The sequence below is a fragment of the Python bivittatus genome, unplaced genomic scaffold, assembly GCF_059951505.1.
Source record: "Python bivittatus isolate LINGU-HERP-01145 unplaced genomic scaffold, Pbiv_v1 ctg000570_np1212, whole genome shotgun sequence".
NCBI lineage: Eukaryota > Metazoa > Chordata > Lepidosauria > Squamata > Pythonidae > Python > Python bivittatus.
In genome coordinates this window covers 12,909,019-12,935,452 of record NW_028277097.1, presented here as the reverse complement: position 1 = coordinate 12,935,452, position 26,434 = coordinate 12,909,019, and the positions used below count along the sequence as shown (strand labels likewise).

The window sequence follows — 26,434 nt, the reverse complement described above, 5'->3', positions numbered from 1 at the left end:
AGAAAGTATTATTCCCTTACAAACTAGATCTTAATCATCATCTTCATAAAATTTAAATGGAATAGTATGTAAGTAAGAAGGTAAATGAAGAAAATAGCATGCATATCTATAACCTTTTACTCAACTGTAGTGGCCTTCTATAACCAGATCATTTCTCCATTTAAAGTAGTTGTAAACATCTGTGACTATATTCTCTGCTTTTAACACCAACCATACTTTTATGGCTTTTAAATCCAAGATATTTAGCACTTTGGATAATGTTTTCAATAGCTAAGATTTTTGCACATCGCTTGCCCTTCATTAGTTCTTTTAGTGGACAGCTATTAACCGAGTCTTGATTACTGTCTGAACTTCAGTAACACATCACAACATGTTTTAAGCTTTTCTGCAAAAATATTCTGTGTCAGACAAAGCTACTTGAAATGCAAACATTTGTGATAAATGGTCCAAGAATGGGTTGAAAAGATGCATGCATACACACATATGTCTGTCTGCCTCTCTATCTGTGTGTGTATACACACACATACATGAAAGTGAAATACTGGAACTTCTCAGAAAAAATGGCAATGAAATAGTTAACAGACATATGCTGTATAATTAGGAGATGCATTAATGATTATGAATAGTAAATGATTTGGTGCAAGAAAAAAATGTAGTCAAAAGGGACATGTACCTATCTTACATGTTTGTAAGTAACTGTATAAAACTAGAGATTTCTATTAAGAATCCTGCATTATTGGTGTAAACACTTCCAAGGGTACATCAAATTGTAATCTTTCATACGACATCCATCAAACCAGGCTGGAGATTTTGACAAACATTAAACACAGTAAGGAGGCAATTATGTATGCATGATTTAATCTGCAACTAATTAATATGCAAATTTATTCATATGTTAGTTACTAAATTAAAAATGCAAAGAAGCCCTTATGGTGATTCTCAAAATTTTGCACAAACAGAACATTTAAAATGTAAGAAAAATGAACTTTTTTAAAAAAAACCTGCAGCATACTTACAGCCTTTTAGAAACCTGTTGCATGAAGAAGGTTAAAAATATTTGCCTTAATATTGGGAAAGAATAACGGAGTGTTAATTTGATGTGAGATTGTGGTTAAAGAAAGGCTATACGTGATTCTATAGTCTTATGAGATGCACACTAATTATCAAACAAAATGTATTTCAAAGCTAAGTCATACAACTTGCAAATATTTTGGAGCATGTAACAGAAATTATCCATCCATCCATCCATCCATCCATCTCAGGACAAGTTACTGTTTGTTCTTTGAATGGACAAGCTGAGTGCTGAATTAATTTTTTCTTTTTCATTTGAATGAAGACAACAATATTTTCAGTCCAGGCTTACTAATATTTTGGAGTTGTGAAGGCTAATCAAATCCAAAGAACAAGAGGGGAGCTAAAGAAATCTGTGAGGGAAAAAAAGGGGGGGGCTGATATAAATATGCATCATGAAAGAATGACAGTTAAAGAAATGAAAAGGAATTATCTGAAACAGTTCCTGTGCTGCTTGTCACTGCATCAGCCCTTCTCTTTCAGTGCATGTTTTAAAAATGTGGCATTTTCTCATACAGGAGAAGAATAATTAAATTATATGTGTATCATTTTTAACTTCTGTAATGTTACTTTTAAAAAATCTCCAAGATATTCAGGCTATGCTAGCCAACACTTGCACACCCCTTTGCACTCCGAAGTGTTTTTGTTTTTTAATGTATAAATAGTGTACACATGACAGGGAAGCAGGAACAAGATTCTGGAGTCTAAAACAGAGACGTGTACGAAATAGAAAGCCCAACCAGCATCTCCCACCAGCTGACTTATGCTGAACTTGACTTGTATTTATTTTTTCTGAAAACCAAGCATAGGTTCACAGAGAGAATAATGATATCCATCGTATTTCTAATGCTTAAAAAAAACAAAAAAAACCCCAGAAAGTTAAAATACTGATTACGACGGCATTCCTGGTACAATTTTCTTCACTGCTTTTTTTTTTTTTTTTTAACCCATGCTGATGCCAAACTGACAATAGACTGTCCAGGTCATGTCAAGCATCCCAGCTCAATAAGGAATGAAAACTACAACTCTGTCCCACTGTGTTAATATAAACAAACAAGTCTGTTTTGATATCCTTAAATAAAAGATAGAAACGATACACCTTTGTACAAAGGCAATATAGCTCAGAAGCGGAAAATCTAATGGAATTTAATAGAAGAGACAAGCTGAAGGAGTTAAAAGATAGGGAGTGGGATGTGATGAGAATGAAGTGAGAAAATATGGAACTATATCGGGGGGGGGGGGTGGGAGGCTTTGGTGCAAACTGTCCGTTTTGAACTCTAATAACGCCAATAGTTTTATTACAACCTAAGACACTTAAAACTATCTTCTATTTTATGCTGCCATTCTTATAAAACCCTGTGATAAGCTGTCATAGAAAGGACTTTCCATCATAGGAAAACAAAATCTGAATAAACACTTTTGACACAGGATGGGAAGCGTGTTCCCTTCAAGGTTTACTGTGCAGTAACTTGAGACACAAGACGCCATTTCTGTTAAGACCTGAAATGAATGTAAGGCTTTTAAAAGCTTAAACATACACATTTGTGCATTCATTAGGCAGTGCTAAATCTAATTTGTTCTCTTTACTGTAACAGGAAGCACATGTTTAAAGCAATCTGTTTCCTCATATGAATGCTTTCCTGTCTATTTAAAAAGAAAATCAGCGCACTTTACCCCAAGTAACCAAGAGGTGATCGTAAATATCCCTAAATAGCATTAAACAGATATGAAAGACATTAACACTTCCAGAATGCCAAAGGAGTATTTTTTAAGGGGGGGGGGGGAACCTAACAGATGCTCCTAGGTCAAAAAGTGAAATGTGTGTTTCCTGGAAGGAAGGAAAAAACATTCTCATCAGAATCAGAAATGAACTGTGAGTAGAGAATGGGGTGTCACACAGCAAAGAAACGGATCAAGACAGGGCCCCGTCACACCCTTGCGAAAGTTTACGTTGCCATGAAAGGGCTCTATTGGCATAGAACTTAGTTTAACAAATCTGTGCCTTTTGTCATCCACAACGTGGCATTGGCAACAAATGAGGGCTGTCTGCACAGAATCCACTCTGAGACCTGCCAACTTCCGTTGAAAAAGACTGGAGGTCTGTGGACTCTCCCATAGATCTAAGAAAACCTAAAAGCACAAGAAAGAAAGGGGTGAAAATCGCTCTGCCAGATGGGGTCTAAGCCCTTCACCTCTAACTTTACATCCTGGAACTAAGATGGGTGTTGCAGCCCCCCCCCCCCAAAAAAGAGGAAAACAAATTCCTAGAAAAAAACTGAAAAAATGTAGTATCAAAACCTGTTGTAAAAGACATTTCCTCCTTTAAAATATTAATTAATTAATTAATTAATTAATTAATTTTCAGGCTAACCAGTTGAAGAATTTAAAACGAACAGGAACATACAAATTAAGTTGAGGGAAACGAGATACTTGAATGCTCCTAAAACATTTGTGCAATTAACCATATATTTTTAAAACTCAGGATTTGTAATGCAAAAAACAAGAAAACCCTTATTTAAAAAATATATAGAGAGAGTGAAACATCTCAAACTGGTTACGGATTTCATTCAATCGTGTAGCAAAGAAATGGGCGCAAAAGTCAGTCCTTCTAAATTTGCTGACCTCCAATATATTCCAATGGCAAAGAATAGTAACACCAACCAGCTAATTACGAACAGCACTGATGGATGATTAGATTGTCCATTTAGGAGGGTCCCAACAAAGCCAATATTTTTATCTTTGCTGTCTTTTCCAAATAAATAACAATTGGGCATTCCCAAAAGTAACATTTATAAAATGAAAGTTTAATAAAAGCAGCATTTATAAAGTCAGTGACTTCCAATACAAATATTAGTATTTTATTCAAGACAGTCCAGAGAAGAAAATACTACATTTCTGTGAAAGTAAAGAAACAAACACAGTTTCAATGTGGCTCTAAGTAGATCAGAATGTAAATATCATTAATAAGCTTTCAGGTTTCTGCTTCTTTATTGCATTTATCTCCTGCTGCAATTTCAAAAATGACTTTCAGTGCTTCTTGCTATCATTTGGAGAGCTTCCCTCTTATTTGTAAACATTAGAGTTGTTTAAATGGTACCTCTGATTTTATAAAATGGTCCTTAGGAATTATTATTAAGAATGTATCATGTAACTACACATTCTTCCCCCTGCTTTTTTGTCACAGCATCCTAAATGCTGTTTCACATTACACATTTATCCTTAAAGTAACACACCCAGACACAAAATTAAGCATACAAATATTTATACCATTTAACCTAAACATTTTGAAAATACAAACAGATCCAGAAAACATGTTCATGACAACTAGGAACAGAACAATTTTTTGACTTTCTTCTCATGGGAGTTCACAGTGCCTGTGCCAGTCAGCAATATGATGCAGTAAAGATCTAGTAGGAATATTAAAACAAAGTAAAAATAATAAAAGGTTGGTGTTATGCACAGAAAGTAATTGCTTTATGTCTGTAAATATACTGTCTTAGAGGCCACTGCCTTAGGATATATGTTAAAACAGAGGATTAAAAGGCAAGTAATTTACACTCAACCAACCCCAATGAATAATATGGGGATTATATATGTATCTGTTAGCCAGGTAGGCAGAAAATGATTGTAACGGTTGGGTTTCATGTAAAACTCCTTTATATTTCTGTGTACATGCATGTATTACTCTGCATTATAGTAAAATTCTTTAATGGATATTTTCTTCATAGTAAATAATTGGATTGGATTCAATATTGGATGAACTTAAGTGAAATAGGAGGTACACAGAGAATGGGCTCTTTCCCCAAATTTGAAATAGGAAGGAAGAGAACAATGGTAAATCCTATTGTACGAGCGGAGCTCCAATCTCTGTAATATTAATTAAACTGCTATGAACTTTGCTGTAAGTACAAAAAAAAAAAAAGAAAGAAAAAGAAACAGAGAAAGAGAGAGAGAGATCTTTTTATAGGTTGTGATTATTTAATGCTAACAGCTAAAGTATACATGCATTCTTGCATTACAACAGACATATCAATTAACAGATATTTAAAATACATTAGAGAGGTTTAGACCCCACAGTCATTCATTTACAGCTTATTTTAAAGTTAAATCTCACCCCAAAATAAGGATTTTGGTAAACCTGCAAGTGTATTCTTCTAAGAATCCGAGGATTTAAAAAAAAAAGGTTAAAAAAAATCATCTTTATTTAGCTAATTAAAACCTCATATGAAATGAGTTGCAGATCTTCACACTGCCTTAAACCTAAAATACTGTTTTCCTAAAATATCAGAAATCTAGAAAATGTAATTATCTTAATTTATAGAAAATAACAGAAATCAGATGTTTCATGACCAGAAGTTATGACCCAAAAAACTCTGTTCCCTGCATTACCTATTTTCCTCTGAAGAGGGAGTCTATGTTTAAGCGAAATTCAGAGCACTAACATTAATACACCTTCGTTACAAGATGGAAATAAATATGCCAAACTGATTTCAGTGCTGTTTTCCTACCCAGAGTTACATCGTCCGAGCCATATTAATACTTTGCCACGCTCGCAAACTCATTAAATACATGTCACACACAGTTTACCAATACAAAACTTTTCATGGTAAAGAGGGAGATTTCAGCTTAAACTATATCATCCAAAGAACAGCAACAGTTTCCAGTCTGTTTTCCAAAAAGGCTTTGGGTTCTTAATTGACTATTTTGGTTTTAAGCAACAGGACATCTTTTAGACCTAGCCTCCACTGAGATGGCAGGGGTGGGGGAAAGGAACCATGAATTTATTACAGTGGGGCAAAAAAGTATTTAGTCAGCCACCAATTGTGCAAGTTCTCCCACTTAAAAAGATGAGAGAGGCCTGTAATTTTCATCATAGGTATACCTCAACTATGAGAGACAAAATGGGGGAAAAAATCCAGAAAATCACACTGTCTGATTTTTAAAAAATTTATTTGCAAATCATGGTGGAAAATAAGTATTTGGTCAATATCAAAAGTTCATCTCAATACTTTGTTATATATCCTTTGTTGGCAATGACAGAGGTCAAACGTTTTCTGTAAGTCTTCACAAGGTTTTCACACACTGTTGCTGGTATTTTGGCCCATTCCTCCATGCAGATCTCCTCTAGAGCAGTGGTGTTTTGGGGCTGTCGCTGGGCAACACAGACTTTCAACTCCCTCCAAAGGTTTTCCATGGGGTTGAGTTCTGGAGACTGGCTAGGCCACTCCAGGACCTTGAAATGCTTCTTACGAAGTCACTCCTTCGTTGCCCGGGTGGTGTGTTTGGGATCATTGTCATGCTGAAAGACCCAGCCACGTTTCATCTTCAATGCCCTTGCTGATGGAAGGAGGTGTTCACTCAAAATCTCACGATACATGGCCCCATTCATTCTTTCCTTTACACGGATCAGTCGTCCTGGTCACTTTGCAGAAAAACAGCCACAAAGCATGATGTTTCTACCCCCATGCTTCACAGTAGGTATGGTGTCCTTTGGATGCAACTCAGCATTCTCTCTCCTCCAAACACAACGAGCTGAGTTTAGACCAAAACGTTCTACTTTGGTTTCATCTGACCATATGACATTCTCCCAATCCTCTTCTGGATCATCCAAATGCTCTCTAGCAAACTTCAGATGGGCCCGGACATGTACTGGCTTAAGCAGGGGGACACGTCTGGCACTGCAGGATTTGAGTCCCTGGCGGCATAGTGTGTTACTGATGGTAGCCTTTGTTACTTTGGTCCCAGCTCTCTGCAGGTCATTCACTAGGTCCCCCCATGTGGTTCTGGGATTTTTGCTCACAGTTCTTGTGATCATTTTGACCCCACGGGGTGAGATCTTGCGTGGAGCCCCAGATCGAGGGAGATTATCAGTGGTCTTGTATGTCTTCCATTTTCTAATTATTGCTCCCACAGTTGATTTCTTCACATCAAGCTGCTTACCTATTGCAGATTCAGTCTTCCCAGCCTGGTGCAGGTCTACAATTTTGTTTCTGGTGTCCTTCAACAGTTCTTTGGTCTTGGCCATAGTGGAGTTTGGAGTGTGACTGTTTGAGGTTGTGGAGAGGTGTCTTTTATACTGATAACAAGGTCAAACAGGTGCCATTACTACAGGTAACGAGTGGAGGACAGAGGATCCTCTTAAAGTAGTAGTTACAGGTCTGTGAGAGCCAGACATCTTGCTTGTTTGTAGGTGACCAAATACTTATTTTCCACCATGATTTGCAAATAAATTCTTTAAAAATCAGACAATGTGATTTTCTGGATTTTTTTCCCCATTTTGTCTCTCATAGTTGAGGTATACCTATGATGAAAATTACAGGCCTCTCTCATCTTTTTAAGTGGGAGAACTTGCACAATTGGTGGCTGACTAAATACTTTTTTGCCCACTGTACATATGAAATAGTCAAAGGTTGACATTTTCCAAACTGTATACCAGGATATGTAAGTCCTACAGTACTTATATGTAGGTTTGTGCACCCTCACAAGGCTTATTCAGTAAAGGGACAGATATTGTAGATCTAATCTCAGCATGGAAAAGACTGGAGACAAAATAACTCTAATATACTAGACTTCTAAGAATAGCTTGTATCAGAGGGAAGCAGACAGGGGTGTTGCAAGGTGTGGTCAAAAAAGTATGGGGGCCACAATGATGAAACTTTTTTTTGTTTTTTAACCATATTCTGCAGATACCCCTGAAGGCAGATATTCTGGACTGCAGCTTGATTTATATGCTGGGGTTTACAAAAAGTGGGGGGTACTAAATTCTGTTCCTCTTAGTATATTGGATTTCTGGTTAGAATGGCAAAGGGCTGAATTATGATTGCATCACTTCCAAGTAAAGTGGCAATCTCTTTATCTGTTAACCACTTTTTAGATTAACTCATAAATAGGAAATTATTCCTTTCTAAAGTACTGTCTGGAGGTGTCTCTTGCTTTATTTATTGTAAGTTCCAAATTGAGAAGACAGAGAAAACAAAAGTCTTCCCCCTTGTGGGAGGACATCTGACAATCTCAGCTAAATGTAACCCCAATCTAAAAGAAAACGAAAATCAACTTGAACTTCTCACTTCTTTAAAAACTCTTTGCTATGATATACAATTTTTTACAATGACTGAATTGATGCAGAAAAACATCTTTATGAACACTTTGAACCAGAAATTTGGGGATTTGAATCACAGATTTGTAGAGCTGAAAATTCAGGTAACCACAATTATTCAGGTTGAAAGCTCTGATAAAATTTTGTGGCAAAATATTTCAGAGTAAACAAAGATCTTCAGAACCTCTAAAGGGAATTTACTGAAGAAATAATTTCCATTTTCTAAGATTATATAAAATGTGGAGCAAGATCAACCTACAGCAGCAACCATGGGAAAAAAATTATATATGAGATTTACCACTGCAGCTGGAGTATAAATTGACACCGAAGCTGCTTATTGTGTGGGTTTCTGTTTCCATTCAGCTCAGAAACCTCATCCTATTGTTTTGAAATTCCACAGATCTACAGATAGGAGTATATTGTGCATTTCTCATGACAAGTGGAAACCCTTGAATGGAAAACAAGAAGGTAATGATTTTTCCAGACGTTCTTCCACAGATGGTTCAAAAGAGGAAGTTATTCAATAAAGGCCATCCAGCAAAAAAAAAAAAACCAACCAACAACTTTTTTACCCCCCTTTTCCAGTCATTTTTTGTTTACACTTGCATGCTAGCATGAAAAAAATTACGATCCAGATGCTGCTAAGAAGTTTATTGTTGTAGGAATTAAAGGAATAGTGTTTCCACTTGTTAGAGATGAATAGGCAAAACACAGGGAAAGGGAGTTTCTGCACTGCCCTATCTGGAAGCCCTAGCAGAGTTTTGCTTATTTGTTTCTTTTATAGTTTTTACGTTACACTTTTCTTGTATTTTATTTTTTACTTTTAAAAATATAATTGTTATTTTTAATGTGCTTTCCCCCCAAAACTTTTGTCAGACATTTTATTTTCTTCATTTATGGAAATATTGGTATGCATGTGCTTATAATATATAACATAAGGAGACAGATATTGACCAAATAGAGTAACTTAAAAGCTGAAGTTGATTTTTTTTTTTTTTTTATAAGAGCTTCATATTGTTTCACTAGAGAAGCTGGTTGTTCAAATATACATTAGTGGAAATTCAGAATCTGCTATAGGTATAGTAATTTTGACTGAAAAGTGCTTAACATTTAGGAAAAAGAGGTAAGTGATCAATATTGGTGATTACATGCTTAATAAATGTATTGCATTTATTTTTATGATCCGATGAAGGATTTTCCAAATATATTATACAGACTTTTTTGAACATATTTTTATTTTGGCTGTTGGTTAGGTAATTACACCTGGAGGTTTTAATACATTTTTCGTACCTTTATTAAAATACTCTACTACCCCACCAAATTCTACAAGATGGAAAATAGTGCAAAGAGGGAGGGAGGGAGATAGATGTCAGCCCTAAAAGGTAGACCAGCCTAAGAAACCAATGCCATGTAAGTCAATACAACTTGTATTGTAACAGGTATAGTAACAAAATCTTGCAAGTCTGAATATGTTTCCCTCTCCCTCCCTCTAGTTTTGTGTGAACTAGAGAGGACAGAAACAGTTGTCTGAGACATTTACTCAAGTTACTTTCTTGGCCTGGATCAAGCTATCTGACCATTGCCTTGGTAGAGGCTCTTCCTCCTGTCCTTCAAGGCCATCCCCTCTGTCCTTTACAATGTCAGAGTTTATTTTCTTGGATTTAAAACCTTTGCAACAAGAATACGCTGTTTTCAATTCCATATTAGTGTTTTTCTTAATAAATTGTTTTCTGATATATCAACCTTTACCTGACTAGACTAATAAATGAAATGTAGACCTACTGCTATATGCCCCAATAACATCATTACTACAACAGTGGTTCAATTTTTTTCTAGATGATATAATCGTTATTAAAGATTCTATTTTTTTATAAAACAGATACATTAACCTTTTGAAGATTTTTTTTCTTATAAACAAACATTCTGCAAATTTACTGATTGTTTGGGATGACATATATACATGATTATATTGTTGCTTATGGTACATGAAGAAAGAAAAATAAGAAAGTGAAAACAAGAAAGTTTTGGGGAGAAAAGTTAAAGAACTTTTGAGCAGAAATGTTAGATGCTCTACATCAACATTACATAAAGTTTTTATGAGCACTAAACAGGAACTTAATTCCCTTTATGCACTTGAAACAGAATATTCACTGAATCATTAAGCAAATATATTGAGAGGTGAAAGACCTAATAAATTAATAGCTTCTTGGCTAAAATAGCTGCAACATAAAATATTACATATTAAGGATGACCAAAGTAAAGTATATAATGATTCTCACTCAGTAAATCAACATTAAAAAGGTCATTGATTGTATAATATTATCTAAATGTATCCAAGGGGGAAAAACACTTGCTATAGTTATAATATAGTTTTCCTAAGATTATGCATTAGTAAGCTGCAGCATTAGCCCTCCAAGTAATTATAAACGCATTACATGTATAGAAAACCTCTCAAACTAGATGGTTATGTCTTGTAAAATACTGAGTTATTTGCTTCAATATTATTGAAGATCTATAATGTCTTCTTAAGTAAAAATATTCCAACTTCCATTGACGAAGTTATATAACTGATATATTTGAAGGCTGGTAAAGATACTAAGCACATAGACTATCTTCCTATTTCCTTGTTGATAGAAAAATATTGATAGTGACTCATTTTGTACAGTGCTGTTTCATAAAAACTTGCAAGGATATTAGATTAGTAGTTGATATTCTGGATACATATTCAGACAAACTGAAATCTGCAGTGGTGCACTTGCCAGATGCAAAAAAGGCCTTTGATATGGTACAGTGAACAATTCTGAAAAAAGGGTTTAAATGTAGACTTCCTCCTTTTTTTCCCCTCCAATTTAATTAATTGGATCAATATGATTATGTGCTATCAAGTCGCTGTCGACTCCTAGCAACCACTTAGATAGATTTTATCCAGGAGAATGTGTTCACAACCTGGTCCTACAAGTCTTCCAGTGGTATACCCATAATCGCTGTAATTGAATCCATCCACCATACCGCTGGTTGTCCTCTTCCCCTTTCCCAGCATTATAGGTGTCTCCAGAAAGCTAGGTCTTCATGTAATATATCCAAAGTATAATAATTTGAGCCTGATCAAGTGAGAAGTCTGGGATGATGTATTTAATAATCCATGAGTTGGTTTTCTTGTTTATCTATGGTATTCTCAGGAGTCTTTCCAACACCAAACTCCAAAAACATCAATACTCTTTCTATTTTGCTTCTTCAAAGTCAAAATTCCATAGAGTCTCACAAGGAAAACCATTGCCTGCACAATTCTGATCTTAATAGGTATAAAATTCCAGCATCTCAACACATTTTCCAAGGCCTTCATTACTACTCTACCCAGTGCCAATCAGTGGAATATTTCTTGACTGTAGGTTCCTTTACTGTTGATAGTTGATCCTTAAAGGCAGAAGCCATCCGCCACTTTAATATTTCAATTTCAATTCTAAGACTGGTTCTTGTACTTGTGATTGGTTTGGTCTTTTCTACATTTAATCTTAGTCCCATTTTTTTTAGAGTGCTCCTTTCATTACTAGAGCTGGAGATGATTTGCATTTCAGCTATCAGAATCATCAGCGCAATGCAGGTTACCAATGTTTTTTCCACCAATTTTAAAATCCCACTCATCTTCTAATCCAGTTTCCCCAATGTATATTCCAAATATAGGTTGACTAAATAAGGGGACAATATATAGCCTTGTCTCACTCCTTTGCCAGCCCGGAGCCAGTCTGTTTCACCATTTTCAGTCTGTACTATGGCTTCCTGATCTGTATAGGTTTTGCATGAGGATAATGAGAAGTTCTGGGATTCCCATTTTTCTAAGCGTATTCCACAGCTTGAATCAATATATGGTACTCTAATCCTTTGCTACGTTAATTACTAAATATCTCTTCATCTAGCAAGAAGTCTCATGGAACTCATCAAGGACGCTCTTTATCACCTCTTATTTGCAATTTGATATTGGAAACATTAGCCTCTCTTATTGGAGAAACAAAACAATATTTTGGCCATAACAGTGGCTAATTTATCAGGTTATTCAGTTAACTGGATTGTCGTGAACTTCCTTTAGGGTTTAATGTTTCTATGAAAATCTGCAAAAGCCTGGTTTCCATTGCTGCCTGAATTATACACGGAATACATATTACAAGAAATTGTCTTCATTTGTGAATGTACCTGTGTGTGTATATACACATACACACATACACACACACGTGGTACCTCGGGTTACGAACGCCTCTGTTAACGAACTTTTCGGGTTATGACCAGCTCCAGCCGCAAAAATTTACCTTGGTTTGCGAACTCTGCCTCGGGGTACGAACAGGATATGCGGCCATTTTCCCTCCTGTGACACGGTCCGCGGCCATTTTTCCGCCCCTGACACGTGGTCCGTGGCCATTTTCCACCCCTGACACCTGGTCGTAGGGAGGGGGACTCTCCCTCCAAGCAATAGCCGCCTCCCTGTCCTCCACGCCAGAACGGATTAACGGTAATTACATTGAAGCTTATGGGAAAATTTGCTTCAGTTTGCGACCAATTCGGGGTGCGACCAGAGTCACGGAACGAATTAAGTTCGTAAACTGAGGTTCCACTGTATGTATGTATGTATGTGTGTGTGTGTGTGTGTGTGTGTGTGTATATATATATATATATGAGAAATATTGACATAAATAGGTGGTTAAATATCTTGTTGAATCTATTGGGAAAGATAAATGTAGAAATGAACACTATTTCAAAATAGGTGTATTTAGTTAAAAGTATTCCTACATCATGTCTTAAGTTATTTAAGTAGCCTGCTAAGATATTAATGAGAAGCAATGTATTTATGCTTCTCATAAATATTAAGATATTTATGAGAAGCAATATCTAGGTTTTGTTTATCTAAATTATAGCTAACCCAACTTTCCTGACTTTCGCCTTTATCACTGGTCATATACTGTATATTGATTTCAATTTCTGTATGGACATAAGGAACCAAGCTCAATGGTCACAGCCACCACTTTTGGCACAATTAGAAAACTATTGCATGATTATTTTGATAAATGGCAAGGCTTTGTTCCTTTTTTTGCAATGGTTCTACTGTATCAGAGTCTCCAAGGTGCACTTGGAAGATGTGATGGAAATATAACTTTCACATTTTTTCACATCACAATCATTTTTTGGAAGTCATGAACAGGTAGTCCTCCATCATCATCATCATCATCATCATCATCATCATCATCATCATCATCATCATATTATTATTATTATTATTGAGAGGCATTTACTCAAATGATATGGGCTTCACCTACTACTACCCAGTTTGGTTTAATATCTCTAAATTTTTAAGATGGTGTTAACAAAGATAATTTGGTTTAAAGTTGTGTATTTATTCTTGAATTATACACAAAAAATTAGAACTGAACACTATATCAAGAAATATGTATTTATTAAACATGGGGTGGGAGTAGGAAAAAAGAATTAATATTTAGTGTTGGAAAGACTGAATTATCATTATGTCTTAACTTTCTTTTTATGACTGGATTCTTTATTGGTGCAGTGGAAATTTAGATTAATATTATTCCATGTGATCAAGGTTTAATGATGTGTTAAAAAATTTGATTTTTAAAATATGCAATATCATATTTTTTGTTTTCTTCTGTCATGTTCATTCTTTTTCTTTCTATTTTGGTATATTAAAACAATAGCAAATAGATAAATAAATAACATTTTATGTAATTACATTTTATGTTTAGTGTTTGTTTTTTAATTGCTTTAATTTGTTTTTACTGATTTTTGTTATTGTTTTTGTTATTTCTTTATATGGGGTTTTTTGGTTTGTTTGTTTCTAACTGTGTGAGACACCCAGAGTCACACATGTGAGATGGGCAACTATATAAATTGAATGAATGAATGAATAAACAAACAAACAGGTTGTGTATTATAGTAATGGAAAAACCATGGCCTACAAGCCATAGTAGACAAGTCCTTTACTGCAACTTATACCTTTGACTTTGCAAGCAAGCAAAGGAACTGTGTGCTATGAAACTTCTCTTTGCAGCAAAAAGAGTAAATCTCTTTTGAAGTAAGTTTGACTCCTGGTGAATTCATGGTGACATGTATATATATTTTTCTTGGTAATAATGCATAAGCAGTTTGCCTTGCTTCTGTTCTTCTGAGTAGAAATAGCTTATTTCCCCCTTTTACTTCTTTGCTTTTTCTCTTTGGAGAGAAACATTTGACATTTCCAACTCAAACTACCTCAGTCCTTCAGAAGTTCAACGACAAATAGTTCAGTAGTGTACAATCTGCATTTCTAATTCTAGATAACTCAGTATGGTTTGATAGCCTGTCTGCAAATTTTGCCATGAAAAAGTATATTAATATCCTATTTGGAGTGCCAGATTTATGAGGTGAATACAGCAAAAATTATTTGATAAGTGGCTAGCTCCCCGGACTGTTGAAAACAGAGTTAGTGTATCTATGACCATTTTTACAAGCATTTCAATGTAATTTCAGCCCTAGTCTGAACAGAGAGGCATACAACCATATTAAGGCTGCTAGATTTCACAGTGTTGCTGTAATGTCAACACTAGGATCCTGCCTGCTATACTAGTCAGGATAAAATATAGATAAAGTAACCATGTTCCATTGCTTTTCTTTTAATTTTTCCCTCTAACTTGTATGGATGTCATTGGAATATTCATTTTATTTTATTTTATTTTATAAATTTATATGGGTGCCCATCTCATATGCATGACTCTGGGTGGCTAACATTAAAAGCATAGCAAGAAACAACCAAAATTAAAAACAAAAGAAATAACTTAATAGACAAGAACATTCATTTAACACAATCACGACCAAGAAATGGACTCACCCATACTATCAGGGCCCCAGGCTCAATGACTTGTCCCCTTGACTTCTGTCCTATTTTTCTTTTTTTTTTTTGCCCCCTTATTTATTATAAACAAAAATTTTAAACAAAATCAATATCAGGTTTGGTGTTGTTGAGAGCTCCTTTGGGACATCTTAGAAGAACCCCTATTTTTCTAGTGGGGTGACATCAAGAATGTCAAAGCCAATCTTTCCTGAATCCACATTTGAATTTCAACCCCTTATTAAAACTAATTCATACAAACAACACAATAGAATATCAAAATAGTTAAAAACCAGAAACGTTCTGGCAAGCATAATAGCCTTCAAGGTTCATTTCAATTCCTGAAACAAGGTCACTAAAGATAAAACAATGGGAGTTTTGGAGCTTTTAATTAACGAAGGTTTGGATTTTAATTATTTATACTTCAAAAGAAAGTGACTAATTTGAACATATGCATTCTCAATAAAAATGAGTATTCTTCTCTTCATATCCATATTATCCAACATTTTAGACTTTGAAATTTACAGTATTGTTGGTATACTAGAGACGTCTTTAAAATAAACAGTATTGGTGGTACACAGTGCCTTGCCAATAACCATATGCGAGGTATCGTTGTCTAAATGGGGGTATGCATACCTGTGATTTCACAGTTCAGTCTTCTGAAAACATAGCACAAACCTTCTAGAGAACACAGCCCATCAGTTACCTACTGCTTAGAGTCGAGGAAGAAAGATTTTTAAAAACTGAAGAGAAAGAAACAATTAGTATTACACACACACACACACACACCAGGATATCCACTCCAAAAGCAAAACCAGAAAAGGCTGCTACAAAACCCGAAGTAAGACCAATAGATGCTTCAAAACAGAATAATAAAAAGACAGAAGCATTGGCATTTGAAAAACAGCAAGCTTGATTTGTAGTAGACACGTTTGGAACTTATTTCTTCAAGCATAAAAAAAAGCTCACTTTTGATAAAGAAAAGTGCTGAGACTTTCAAGAGTCTACCTTAAATTTATGCACAGCTTAAGCACGTGACTTGAAGATACATTAGTTCCATGCTGTTGGGTTTGGCTTTATGCTATGAAAGATGTTAGGGCTGACAAAACTGAGCCCTGTTACAAGGTTCTTAGAGCACTGTCTTGGAGGGTGCAATGTATCAAGGGCTTAATTTTGACATCATGGGGGAAAAAAAACTAGTTTGCACTAAGTATAATTAAGCTGCACTCTACTTTGATCACACAAACACACAAATTGCTTGTTTTCATTTTCTATTGGCCCTGTATTTGCTTCTGTGGTTCAGCAGTCTCTTGAAATCGATAGATCTTATCACAAAACCCTTGTGATAGGGTTGTGCCTATAATTCACAAATCCAGACAACAGCAGTGTACACCATACTTACGGTGGTTTGCAAGTAGCTTTAAAGTAGCTTGCTTGATACCTGACATGGTTCACCATAACCATGCTGTGTGATTGGCACAGGCACAGATGTATCTCATAGACAGTTTGTCATAACACCTGAATTGTGTTTCGACAGGGACTTTCATAATCACGCTGGATCCTAGAAAGGCTAGTTGGCACATTTCAATCTTCATGCAATCAAAGCACATGGAGTGAGGTTGATCTAAAAATGGCTTGCACATTTAAAAAAAAAAACATTCAGAGAGAAATACATGTTTTTCCTTTCTCCTTAAGTGTCCTAAAATTCTGTCATTCTTGCAGTTTATCACTAAATGGCCCCGTGTTATTTATTATGTGGCATCTAGAGACTTTAAAACAAACAATCTTTTAAAATACAAAAGAAATAATGTAATCTTAAGCAATCTTTCCTTCTATTATTATTTACTAGGCAATGGTCCATCAATTTTTAGACAAAATATGAGGCCTCTTGCAGTTCCTTGCTACAGTCTATATCTGCATAATAAAGGGACCATACAGGTAATCCTCGTTGAACGACCATTCATTAACTCTTCAAAGTTATGACAGTGCGGAATGAGGGGGCTTACACTGGGTCCTCATAGTTGCAGCTGTCGCAGCATCCCCACGGTCATGTGATCATGATTTGGGTGCTTGGCAACTGACTTGTAATTATGATGTTGCAGTGGCCCTTTATGCCAAGCAGGAGTAAATGTATGAATGCAACAAAGATAGCTTACTGTGCGTTTGTTGATGTGCAGAATGCAGAATAGGCTTGAATTATGGAATGGTGCGGTCACATTTGCGACCTTCACTGCTGGCTTCCAACAAGCAAAGCCAATGGGGAAGCTGGTGGGAGGCTGCAAATGGGATCACGTGATCGTGGGATGTTGCGACCTTGTGGGATTTGGCTAAGAATGGCAACTGGGACTGCTGCAACAGCCATCATAAGTTGGTGTGGTCACGTGACATCACATTTTACGACCGCATTGCTTAGTGATGGAGCTGCTGGTCCCAATTACCATTGTTAAGCAAGAACTACCTGCATTTCCATTTGCTTTTCTCATAAACCTAGAACCAACAGTCAAACACCCAGAAAATAATATCAAAGGCAGAGATACACAGATATGCTTACTCCATCCCCCAAATGGCATATTACTCCCTGCTTTTGCAAATGTGAAGGGCACTGATCTCTCTCCCAAGTGTGCACCTGGGAAAGTGGATCGGTCAGCATGACAAGACCATTAATTTGAATGTGAGATGACAAGGGTAGAAGATTGTCCATGCTGAAACCAACTTTGAATGGAGGACCACAGGTTCTCTATCTTTCTTTAAAAAAACAAAACACCTCTCCAAATTAGAGTAGGCAAACCCAGGTGGACTATACTGTAAACAAGAAAATAATTAGGCAGAATACAAAATAAAAGTAGATCAAATTCCATTTCGATCTATGGTAGACATGTGTCCATACGCATATCCATATCTATCATGCCATTTGCTTTACACCAAGTGTAGAAAAGAGTAAGAAATTATGAGCCGGAGATATTAAAAATGTAAGAAAAAGAAATGGAAATACAGCAAAATCTAGCTGACGCTATTCACTATACCTCTCCATAGTTTTCTACCCAACTCAAAACACCCTTGCTTTTGTTATTTAAACTTCTTACCTCTCTCTATCAATGACATGCAACAACTTTGTCATCTTCTTGACTTATTCACTTTTCCTTCATGTATTTGTCTTCTAGTTCATTCTTGTTCTTTCTATATGACAAAATCATCTCAACATATTTCTTTCATACTGTAATTCGCTTTTGGAATCAATCCACATTCATTCATCACCCACTCATTCTTGGCCCCATCTCTTCTTGTTTTACCACACATCTTAAGTATGCCATTTCCACTTCATTCAACATACTTTTAATTTTCTCTAGATGCTCCCAACTCTTACTTCCATTTAATAAAGTGGGCAGAAGCGCACTCTTATACACAGATATTTTTGCTTCTTTCAACAAGCATTCATTCCTCACAACAGACCACATACTGTATCTTTCTATCGAGATCTGCACCTATAAAAAATTCCTATCCATTCCCCTGTTTTAACTAAATATTCTACCAAAGTACACAAATTCATCTATAGCTATAGCTCTTCATCGTTTGTGTACAACTTGCAACGGTTCACTTCATATTCATGCAAAACATTCCATAATTCAAGCCTATTCTGCTTTCTGCACATCAACAAACATACAATAAACTATCTTTGTTGCATTCATACATTTACTCCTGCTTGGCATAAAGCCACAGTGAACTTCTTACATTTTATTCATTATCATCTCTTGTACCCTTTCAAGCATAATTCTGTCAGACACCTTCCAAGGGACATTTAACACACTAAACCCACTTGCAGTTTTTGCCTTCATTCTTGTTATCTTTGTTTAGCCCTTTGTACAGGGGAATAATGATGATATTCTTCCCATGTTCAGACAGAGATGCTGTCTTCACACACACACACACTAAAAAAGCTGCACAGCCCACCACAGCTAAACCGTATCCACATTTTAACATTTTCCCAGTTACGTCATCTACACCTGCAGTCTACCATTTTTCAACCTTCTTACCACATTTATTACTAATAATTATGGCATTTGTTTCAATTCCACTTTTCAACATATCACCATCATTCCCATACAAATTTCTAAAGACTATTTGCAGCATTCTCTCATTTCAGTTTCTTTCCTCTTTATTTAACCCTTTTCACCCACTCCCAAAACAAATTCAAAATCACTTTGTGGTTTCTTTAATTGTTCCTTGCTCTTTTTCTGCAGACTGCTAAAAACAGAGTAAGGAGAATTATGTTCCAGAATGCCACAGAATGCCACAACAATGTTAACATGTGGATATGGTTTAGCTATGGTGGGCTGTGCAGCTTTTTTATCATCTCTCATATACATTTTTCCTCATCCACAAACTCTTTCACCTCATTCTTCCAGCAAACGTACTTTTTCATATAATGTATTAGAATAACTCCTTACAATTCTGTGGCATTCTGGAACATAATTCTCCTTACTCTGTTTTTAGCAGTCTCCTTTACATTCATTTTCCATTCATTGGGTTGGGAATTAATCTACAGGTAGTCCTCGCTTAATGACCCTAACTGGGACTGGAATTTCCATTGCTAAGTGAAGCGTTTGTTAGGCGAAACATCGCACGACTGCACCACTCAGACTGGCAGTTTCGGTAGTCCCGATTGTGGTCGTTAGGCAAGGACCTCACGCTTCTCCTGCCCTGCCATGCTTGCCTCCGTGCTTCCTCACCTGCCTATCTCCCCCATCTCTGCCCTTTTGGCCACCCTGTGCTCTGCTGCCTGTTGCCCCCAGCTGACCTTCACCATATTCTCCTGCTGCTGCTGCTGAGGCGTGCCTGGCCTGGCCCTTCGCGAGACAGGTGCTGGCTGCGCAAGGCCTTCCTGAGGCCTCGCAAGACTTCAAAGCCACACGAGGCCACAGGAAGGATGCACACAACCTTGGGAAGAAGCCCAATTGTGGCCAGCAGCTGCCTCACAAAGGGCCAGGCGAGGCACACCTCGTCAGCACTGGGAGGAAGAAGGCAGTGAAGGTCAGCTGGGATGGCGGGGGGTTGCAGGAGCGGCAGAGTGCAGGGCAGCAGGGGTGGCCAAAAGGGCTGAGATGGTGGGGAGATAGGCAGGTGCAGGGAGCTGAAATGTACCCTGTAGCTATAAATGCAGGCAGGCTGCTAAGCACCTGAATTTTGATCACATGACTGTGGGGGCACTGCAACAGCCATAACTTTGAGGACTGTTTGTAACTATCATTCGTTCAGTGCCATTGTAACTTTGAATGTTTGCTGAACGAATGGTTGTTAAGCAAGAACTACCTGTATATTCTAATAGTTTTTCAATACAGAATACATACTGTATTTTATCTTCCTGCAATATTTCACTCATTTATTTCACTTCTTTCTTTCCCATGTCTGTACTTCGCAAGACCCACATTTAGCACAACTAAGAAATAGTATGTCCCACATTTAGAACATCTAATCACTGTTCCATTTCTCAATCTTGTTACCAACAACCATAAATAAAAAATAATGTTTTATATATTCATTTCTTTGCCATGTGTACATATGAATATATTTAAGTTCAAAGCAGAATGGACCAATCACTTTTTTCTGTACTCTCTTGTCTTGTTCTTATACAATCGTTCGAGGCACTTTACTGAATATTTTTACTTTGCATCATCTTCAGTCAGATCTTGCACAATTTCCCACAAACTCCTGTCTAGTTCTTCTATAATCATCAATTTTGGGAGCACAACATGAAACTATCACCAACTTATAGATTCCAATTTCATACACACAGCAGCAGCATGATGGCACCAATATTTTCTGACATAAATGTTAGCCCCTTCATTCGTAATTAAATTTCCACCTTTACTTCCCTGTATATATTCATCATCTCCTGTCTGTTCCATGACTCCATTCAGTTGTCCTTCCCCCTTCTCTCAATTTCCAGGCAAGCAATGTGTTCGTTCGTTCGTTCGTTCGTTCTTTCTCTCTCTCTCTCTCTCTCTCCCTCTCTTTCTTATCCTTATGGTCCATGTTCCATTTTATGGTTTTCAGTAGGTGGACCCATGGCTCTGAGCAATCAAAGTAGTCATGTACAGTCCTTTTGCATAAGACAAAGACAACAGCTCTAGTTATATACAGTATTCCCTGCTAAACATAAGGACAGAACCACTCTGGAACATTTTGGCCAATATGCCACAAATGCTACCAAAGCCCAGTTTTAGTCCAGCATGCTCACATTGTTCCAGAAGTTAGAGTTTCTATTCTAGAGACTATCTGGTATGTTAGTATACTGTTGCTTACATTCCATCAATTAGGAAGTACACGTACTGTACTGACAGATATTTAGGATTCAGTAAATAAATAAAATATTAAATGTTTCTGGAGCTTTAAACATATCCCATATTTTGGAGAAATGAAAAATGTTTGCAACTACTGATGTTACAATTCTTAGTAAACTGAGCTAAATTTACTTATAATTCAGCTAAATTTACTTACAATATCATAAAGCAAGATTCAATCTATCCCACTGAATTGCCACATTATATACAGATTATAAATTATAAATCTGGATCATGTATCTATAAGTGTAAAACTGATACTGGACTCATGTTGGTAGGCTAGAACAGCTTAGGACAATATTCATATCATCCTTGACCACTGGATATGCTAGTTGAGGGATGTAGACCAAGTTCATATCATCCTTGACCTCTGGCTATGCTAGCTGAGAGATGACCCAACAGTTGCATTCCAACATTTGTGAAACCCAGATTTAAAAAGACTGATTGAGAAAATGAAGCAATTCCTTCTCTAGCCATAGGTAAGCTTGAGAAATGTTAAAAAGGCAAGTTCTCTTTCAAGATGAACAGCTCCTGGTGACTACAGGAGAGCATCCACATAGGGGTTTTCTGGCAGCAACAAAGAATTGGTTTCTCATTGTCATCTTCTAGGATTTTTAAAAAATTTCCTAATCTAGCCAATAGTCATGGGACTGTCTGATGCTATTCCATTCAGTTTTTAATGTAGTATGATTCTGTTTAGCTTAACAAGATTAGCCAAGTTTGGTTAAGTACTTCTACTTGCTATCTGGCAGCTCCATAAGACATGCTGTTTTCTTGGAAGTATTTTGTCATTGCCTTTTTCCAGTATGTTTTTTAACTTCCCAGTTTAACCTAATGCCCTGAAAGTCTCCCATCCAAATACTAATCAAGCCTGAAACTATAGCTTTTTAGAGATCAGCCTAGATTTGCTTGAGGAAGAGAGGCCTATGGTATTATTTTTTTCCTATTTATACATTAAAATTAGCCAGAGAAGTGATGACCACAGATCATATCAAATGACATGCTATTGGATAACTCATCAAGGAAATGGTTATGGATGCTGATACAATGACCGTGGATCTAAGAAGACTGTAGATAGACACTCTGCAATTATCAGCTTGAGTTCAGTAGTACTTCTCCATGTCCCATCCATACATGACTGGTGCTCCAAGAAATCATCTTTAGACTGTTTGTACTTCAACTTTAAAAAAAGTCTTTCACAAATGTTAATCAAAAGTTTCTGGGCAAACACAGCAGTCAGAAGTTAAGAGGACAGACACACTTACAGACTGGCAATTGGTAAAGGACAGGAAGCAGACAGTAAAAATTAAATGGACAATTTTCACATGAGAGGAATATGACAAGTAAGGGTCCTCAGGGATCTGTGCTGGGACTGGTGATTCTTAACTTGTTTACAGATGACCTCAAGTGACTAACAGAGTTCAAAGTTGCTGTTCAACCATCAAATTATTCAGGGTGGTAAAATCAAAATAAGATGGCAAATAGCTTCAAAATGATCCTTCCAAATGTTGCATATGGCCTTTAAAATAGCAAATGTAGTTCAATGTAAGCAAACATAAATTCATGCTTATTGGCACAAACAACTAAATTTCATGCATTCATTAATGAAATCAGGGCTGGCATTAAATGATCCAGAAAGGCATCTGAAAAGGTGGATAACTCAGTGAAAATGTGACCTCTCTGGACAGCAGCCAGTGATGAAGGAGCAGGAGCAGCAAACTCTATATTAGGAGTAATGAAAAAGAAAAACTGGCAATATATTAATGGCTTTATATAGATTTTGTATAGAATAATATTTATCGTGGTAGTCGACAAACCTGAAAAATGACAGAGATGATATAAGATCATTTATGATGGAGAAAATGTACAAAGGGAAGGTTTTCTTTCTCTTTCCCAATGTCAGGATTTCAATTCAACTATTAAATTAAATGCAAGGATGATTGGGGATCTTCAAACAACACAAAGTTGAGTGATTAGATTTGATGTTATAAGGTGTGATGGCCATTCCTTTGTAAGCTTTTAAAAGGTGCTGAACAAACTCATGGAGGGAACAGCTATCAACAGCTGCTAGTTCTGATAGATATATATTACCCTCTTGAATCAAAGGAGGGTTCCTGAATTCATCTGATTGGCCACTAGATGTTACAAAATGCTGTATTAGATGGGCCTACCCCATCACAGCTCTTCTTGCATTCTTACCCGAACGAAACTGCCTGAGATACGCCAAGGAACTTAATGCAGAGAAATGCTCTTCCAAATGAGAAAAAACAACAGCAACAAACAAACATAGAAATGTGTGTTTCTACCGTTACACAAATCTATTGAAGATCTACAGATTTTCACAATGCCTAAAACCCTTTATATATAATTGTATGAATCCTCAATTACAGTTTGCTATACAATGAAAAGATTGGTTTTCATTTTAATTTAAGAAAAAAAAATCCACAGTTCATTTCCATTCTATCAAGGAAGTACAATGTAATCTATTTAGTCAATTTACATTGTGTATTGTTTATCCAACATAATGGCATCATATACTATAATGTGACAAAATGCATTATTTAAATACATTGTGCCGTACACAGGCTGCATTATTCTTTTCAACACCGTAGCCATTTATTGATACATGCAACATAATTTGCTATAGCTTATAAAGGGGGATAATTGTCAAAGCCAGTTCATAAAAGAAACCACCAGAATTCCTTGGGGGTTTTCTTTAGCTAGATAATATATATCAGAATAAAATCATCTGTCTGTCTGTCTGTCTGTCTATCTATGAATAATATCAATGTAAAAATGTTTTTGTTTCTTTCTCACATTTACATATGTTCTAGATATTAGTCAAAGAAATCTAAAGCTATAATTAAAGTACTACTATTTGCTGCGAATCAAATGCTCTTATTTGATTTTTTTTTTTTCTTTAAATAGTACTAGGAAATAATTACATGTCTGAAATATTCCAGAAGAGTTTAGCCACAGCAAAGTTCTAGCAACTTCTTTATACAACATCGTCCCAAATTATTTCAAACACTTTAATCAGAACACCCAAGCTAACTCATATTTTCTTTTTAATGTAAAACTAGGTACCTTGCAGCATTTTAAAAGATCTAATAATATTGCCTTCAAACAACTAGGTTCCTAAGCAAAAATATTTTCAAATCAAAGCTCTAAAAAATTATGCTGGAAGATTTTTTAAAAAAAATCTTTAATGTTTAAAACTTTAGCAGAGGACAGGACTACATTTTAAACCTTTGAATATTATTTGTACTTTTTTATATAAAACAATTTTATTATACTACAGCATTTTAATGATGTACTCTCCAGCAATTTTAATAATATCCATGTTATTTACTGGCTTCTTGCAAAATATAAACAGCTGCAAGCTATATTTCATCTGCAGTTGTCTTAAAAACAATTAGAAACCAAAGTATCAAGTATATTACATTTTCTTCTTACTTCAAATGCTGTTCAACTTCTATTCAAATATTCATAAAAAACCAACAATTTTATTTATACACACACACATACACACACACAGAGAGCATATTTCTCTGTCCTGAATTTTTCCATGACAGTCAAGAAAGCTAAGCAATTTTCTTGTAAATCGTTTTTAGCATTTCTTCTTCAACAGATGCATGGAAAAGTTAAAAAATCTACACCATAATTCATGTATGAATTTAATACAATCATTTCATTCCTTTAACTGTTCAGTGCACTCGGTGAATACTAGCAAGATCATCTAAGATTATGAGGACTAGCATACTTATTACTGAAAGCATCAGAGAAATATGTAGCAAGAGGAATAGTACAGTACTTGTAAAATAAGAATATTTTATTTTATGCATCCTTTCATTTAGTAAGACAACAGCAGAAGCACAAATCAAAACTAACAGTTCTGCAGTATACAATATTATTCATCTGGCATTCCATCAAATTTATAATTATCTCTATAAGTACAACTTATATGCCTGTCAAATTGCTCTGACATAGGTAGAATAGGTGCCATCACCATTTCAAATTGATATTACAGTGCTTGAATAATGAAAGAACCCAGTATTTTACTATTTAGATTTAAAACTATGTTCCTAAATACATTAGTATTAAGACTAAACTTCAAATTAATCAATAAGGCAACTGTTTTAAAATATAAGATATTGTTTATTTCAGAGTGTTTTTTAAAAAATATTTTAGAAGAATAACGTGCAGCGAAGAACAACATATACATGAACACTATTTTCTGCAGGAATTATTACCCATAATTTATAAACTCACTCTCTCTCTCTTCCCATCTCTCTCTCTCTCACTCTCTCTTCTCATATATATAGTTTTTATGGCAAAATAATTTCAATATATGCTAGTAATTAATTAGGATATTGCCCCAATTTCTTCATAAACATACCATTTGTTAATGGTGAAAATAGGACAATTGGAAGTTTAATAATGCCTTAATTTATTACTGTAACCTAGAATTCCTTTGATAATACCTGAAGCCTACTGGCTGACACTTGGAATCACACACAGCGAGAGACTTATTTGAGCAGATACATTTAACAGCTCTAATTCAGAAACTTCACTGGAAAAATGAAGATGTCCTTCTATTCTGGGCTCAGACCCATGTAAATGTTGCATAAATCCTCCTCACAAATCTCTTTTAACATGCAAATCCATCAATCATCAGAACACTGACAAAGAACTTAACCAGCTTGTGAAACTAATGCATATTCTGTCTGGAGCTGGATACTGATAGAACTATCCAAAACACCACCCATCACCAATTTCTTTTTGGTCAAAGGAGAATAATTTATGCAGTCATTTCGTTTATCCATATTATGATTAAATGCTTAGGACAATAATTGATTTCATTTGTAAATTAGCAACATGACCAATGGCACCTCTTTTACTTCAAACCACAATAGAAATACAAATAGTATATTGACAGGGAGTACTTACTGAAGATGGTAAACCTGGAGGAACCTTTCGAACCTTCTTTGTTTGTACTTCTGAAAGAAGAAGTCACAGAGGAACTGTAAGACGTATGTTTTCAGCCTCAGACCCTCACAG

At 35.8% G+C, this 26,434-nt stretch overlaps 1 protein-coding gene across 13 annotated transcripts in view; it reads right to left on the bottom strand.

Moving 5' to 3' along the window:
• The window catches only part of TCF4 (transcription factor 4), a 356,514-nt gene that overhangs the window by 119,387 nt on the left and 210,693 nt on the right, over window positions 1-26,434 (bottom strand). For 11 of the 13 annotated variants that reach the window (XR_015798233.1, XM_088152601.1, XM_088152603.1 and 8 more), the window contains one exon: window positions 26,324-26,373. The exons of the other annotated variants lie outside the window; for them this stretch is intronic. Coding sequence is in view for 10 of the 11 variants with exons in the window: in XM_088152601.1 (XP_088008727.1) it covers window positions 26,324-26,373 (50 nt within the window). In the remaining variant the exon portion in view is untranslated. The remainder of the gene's footprint in view (window positions 1-26,323; window positions 26,374-26,434) is intronic. 13 annotated transcript variants of the gene reach the window in all.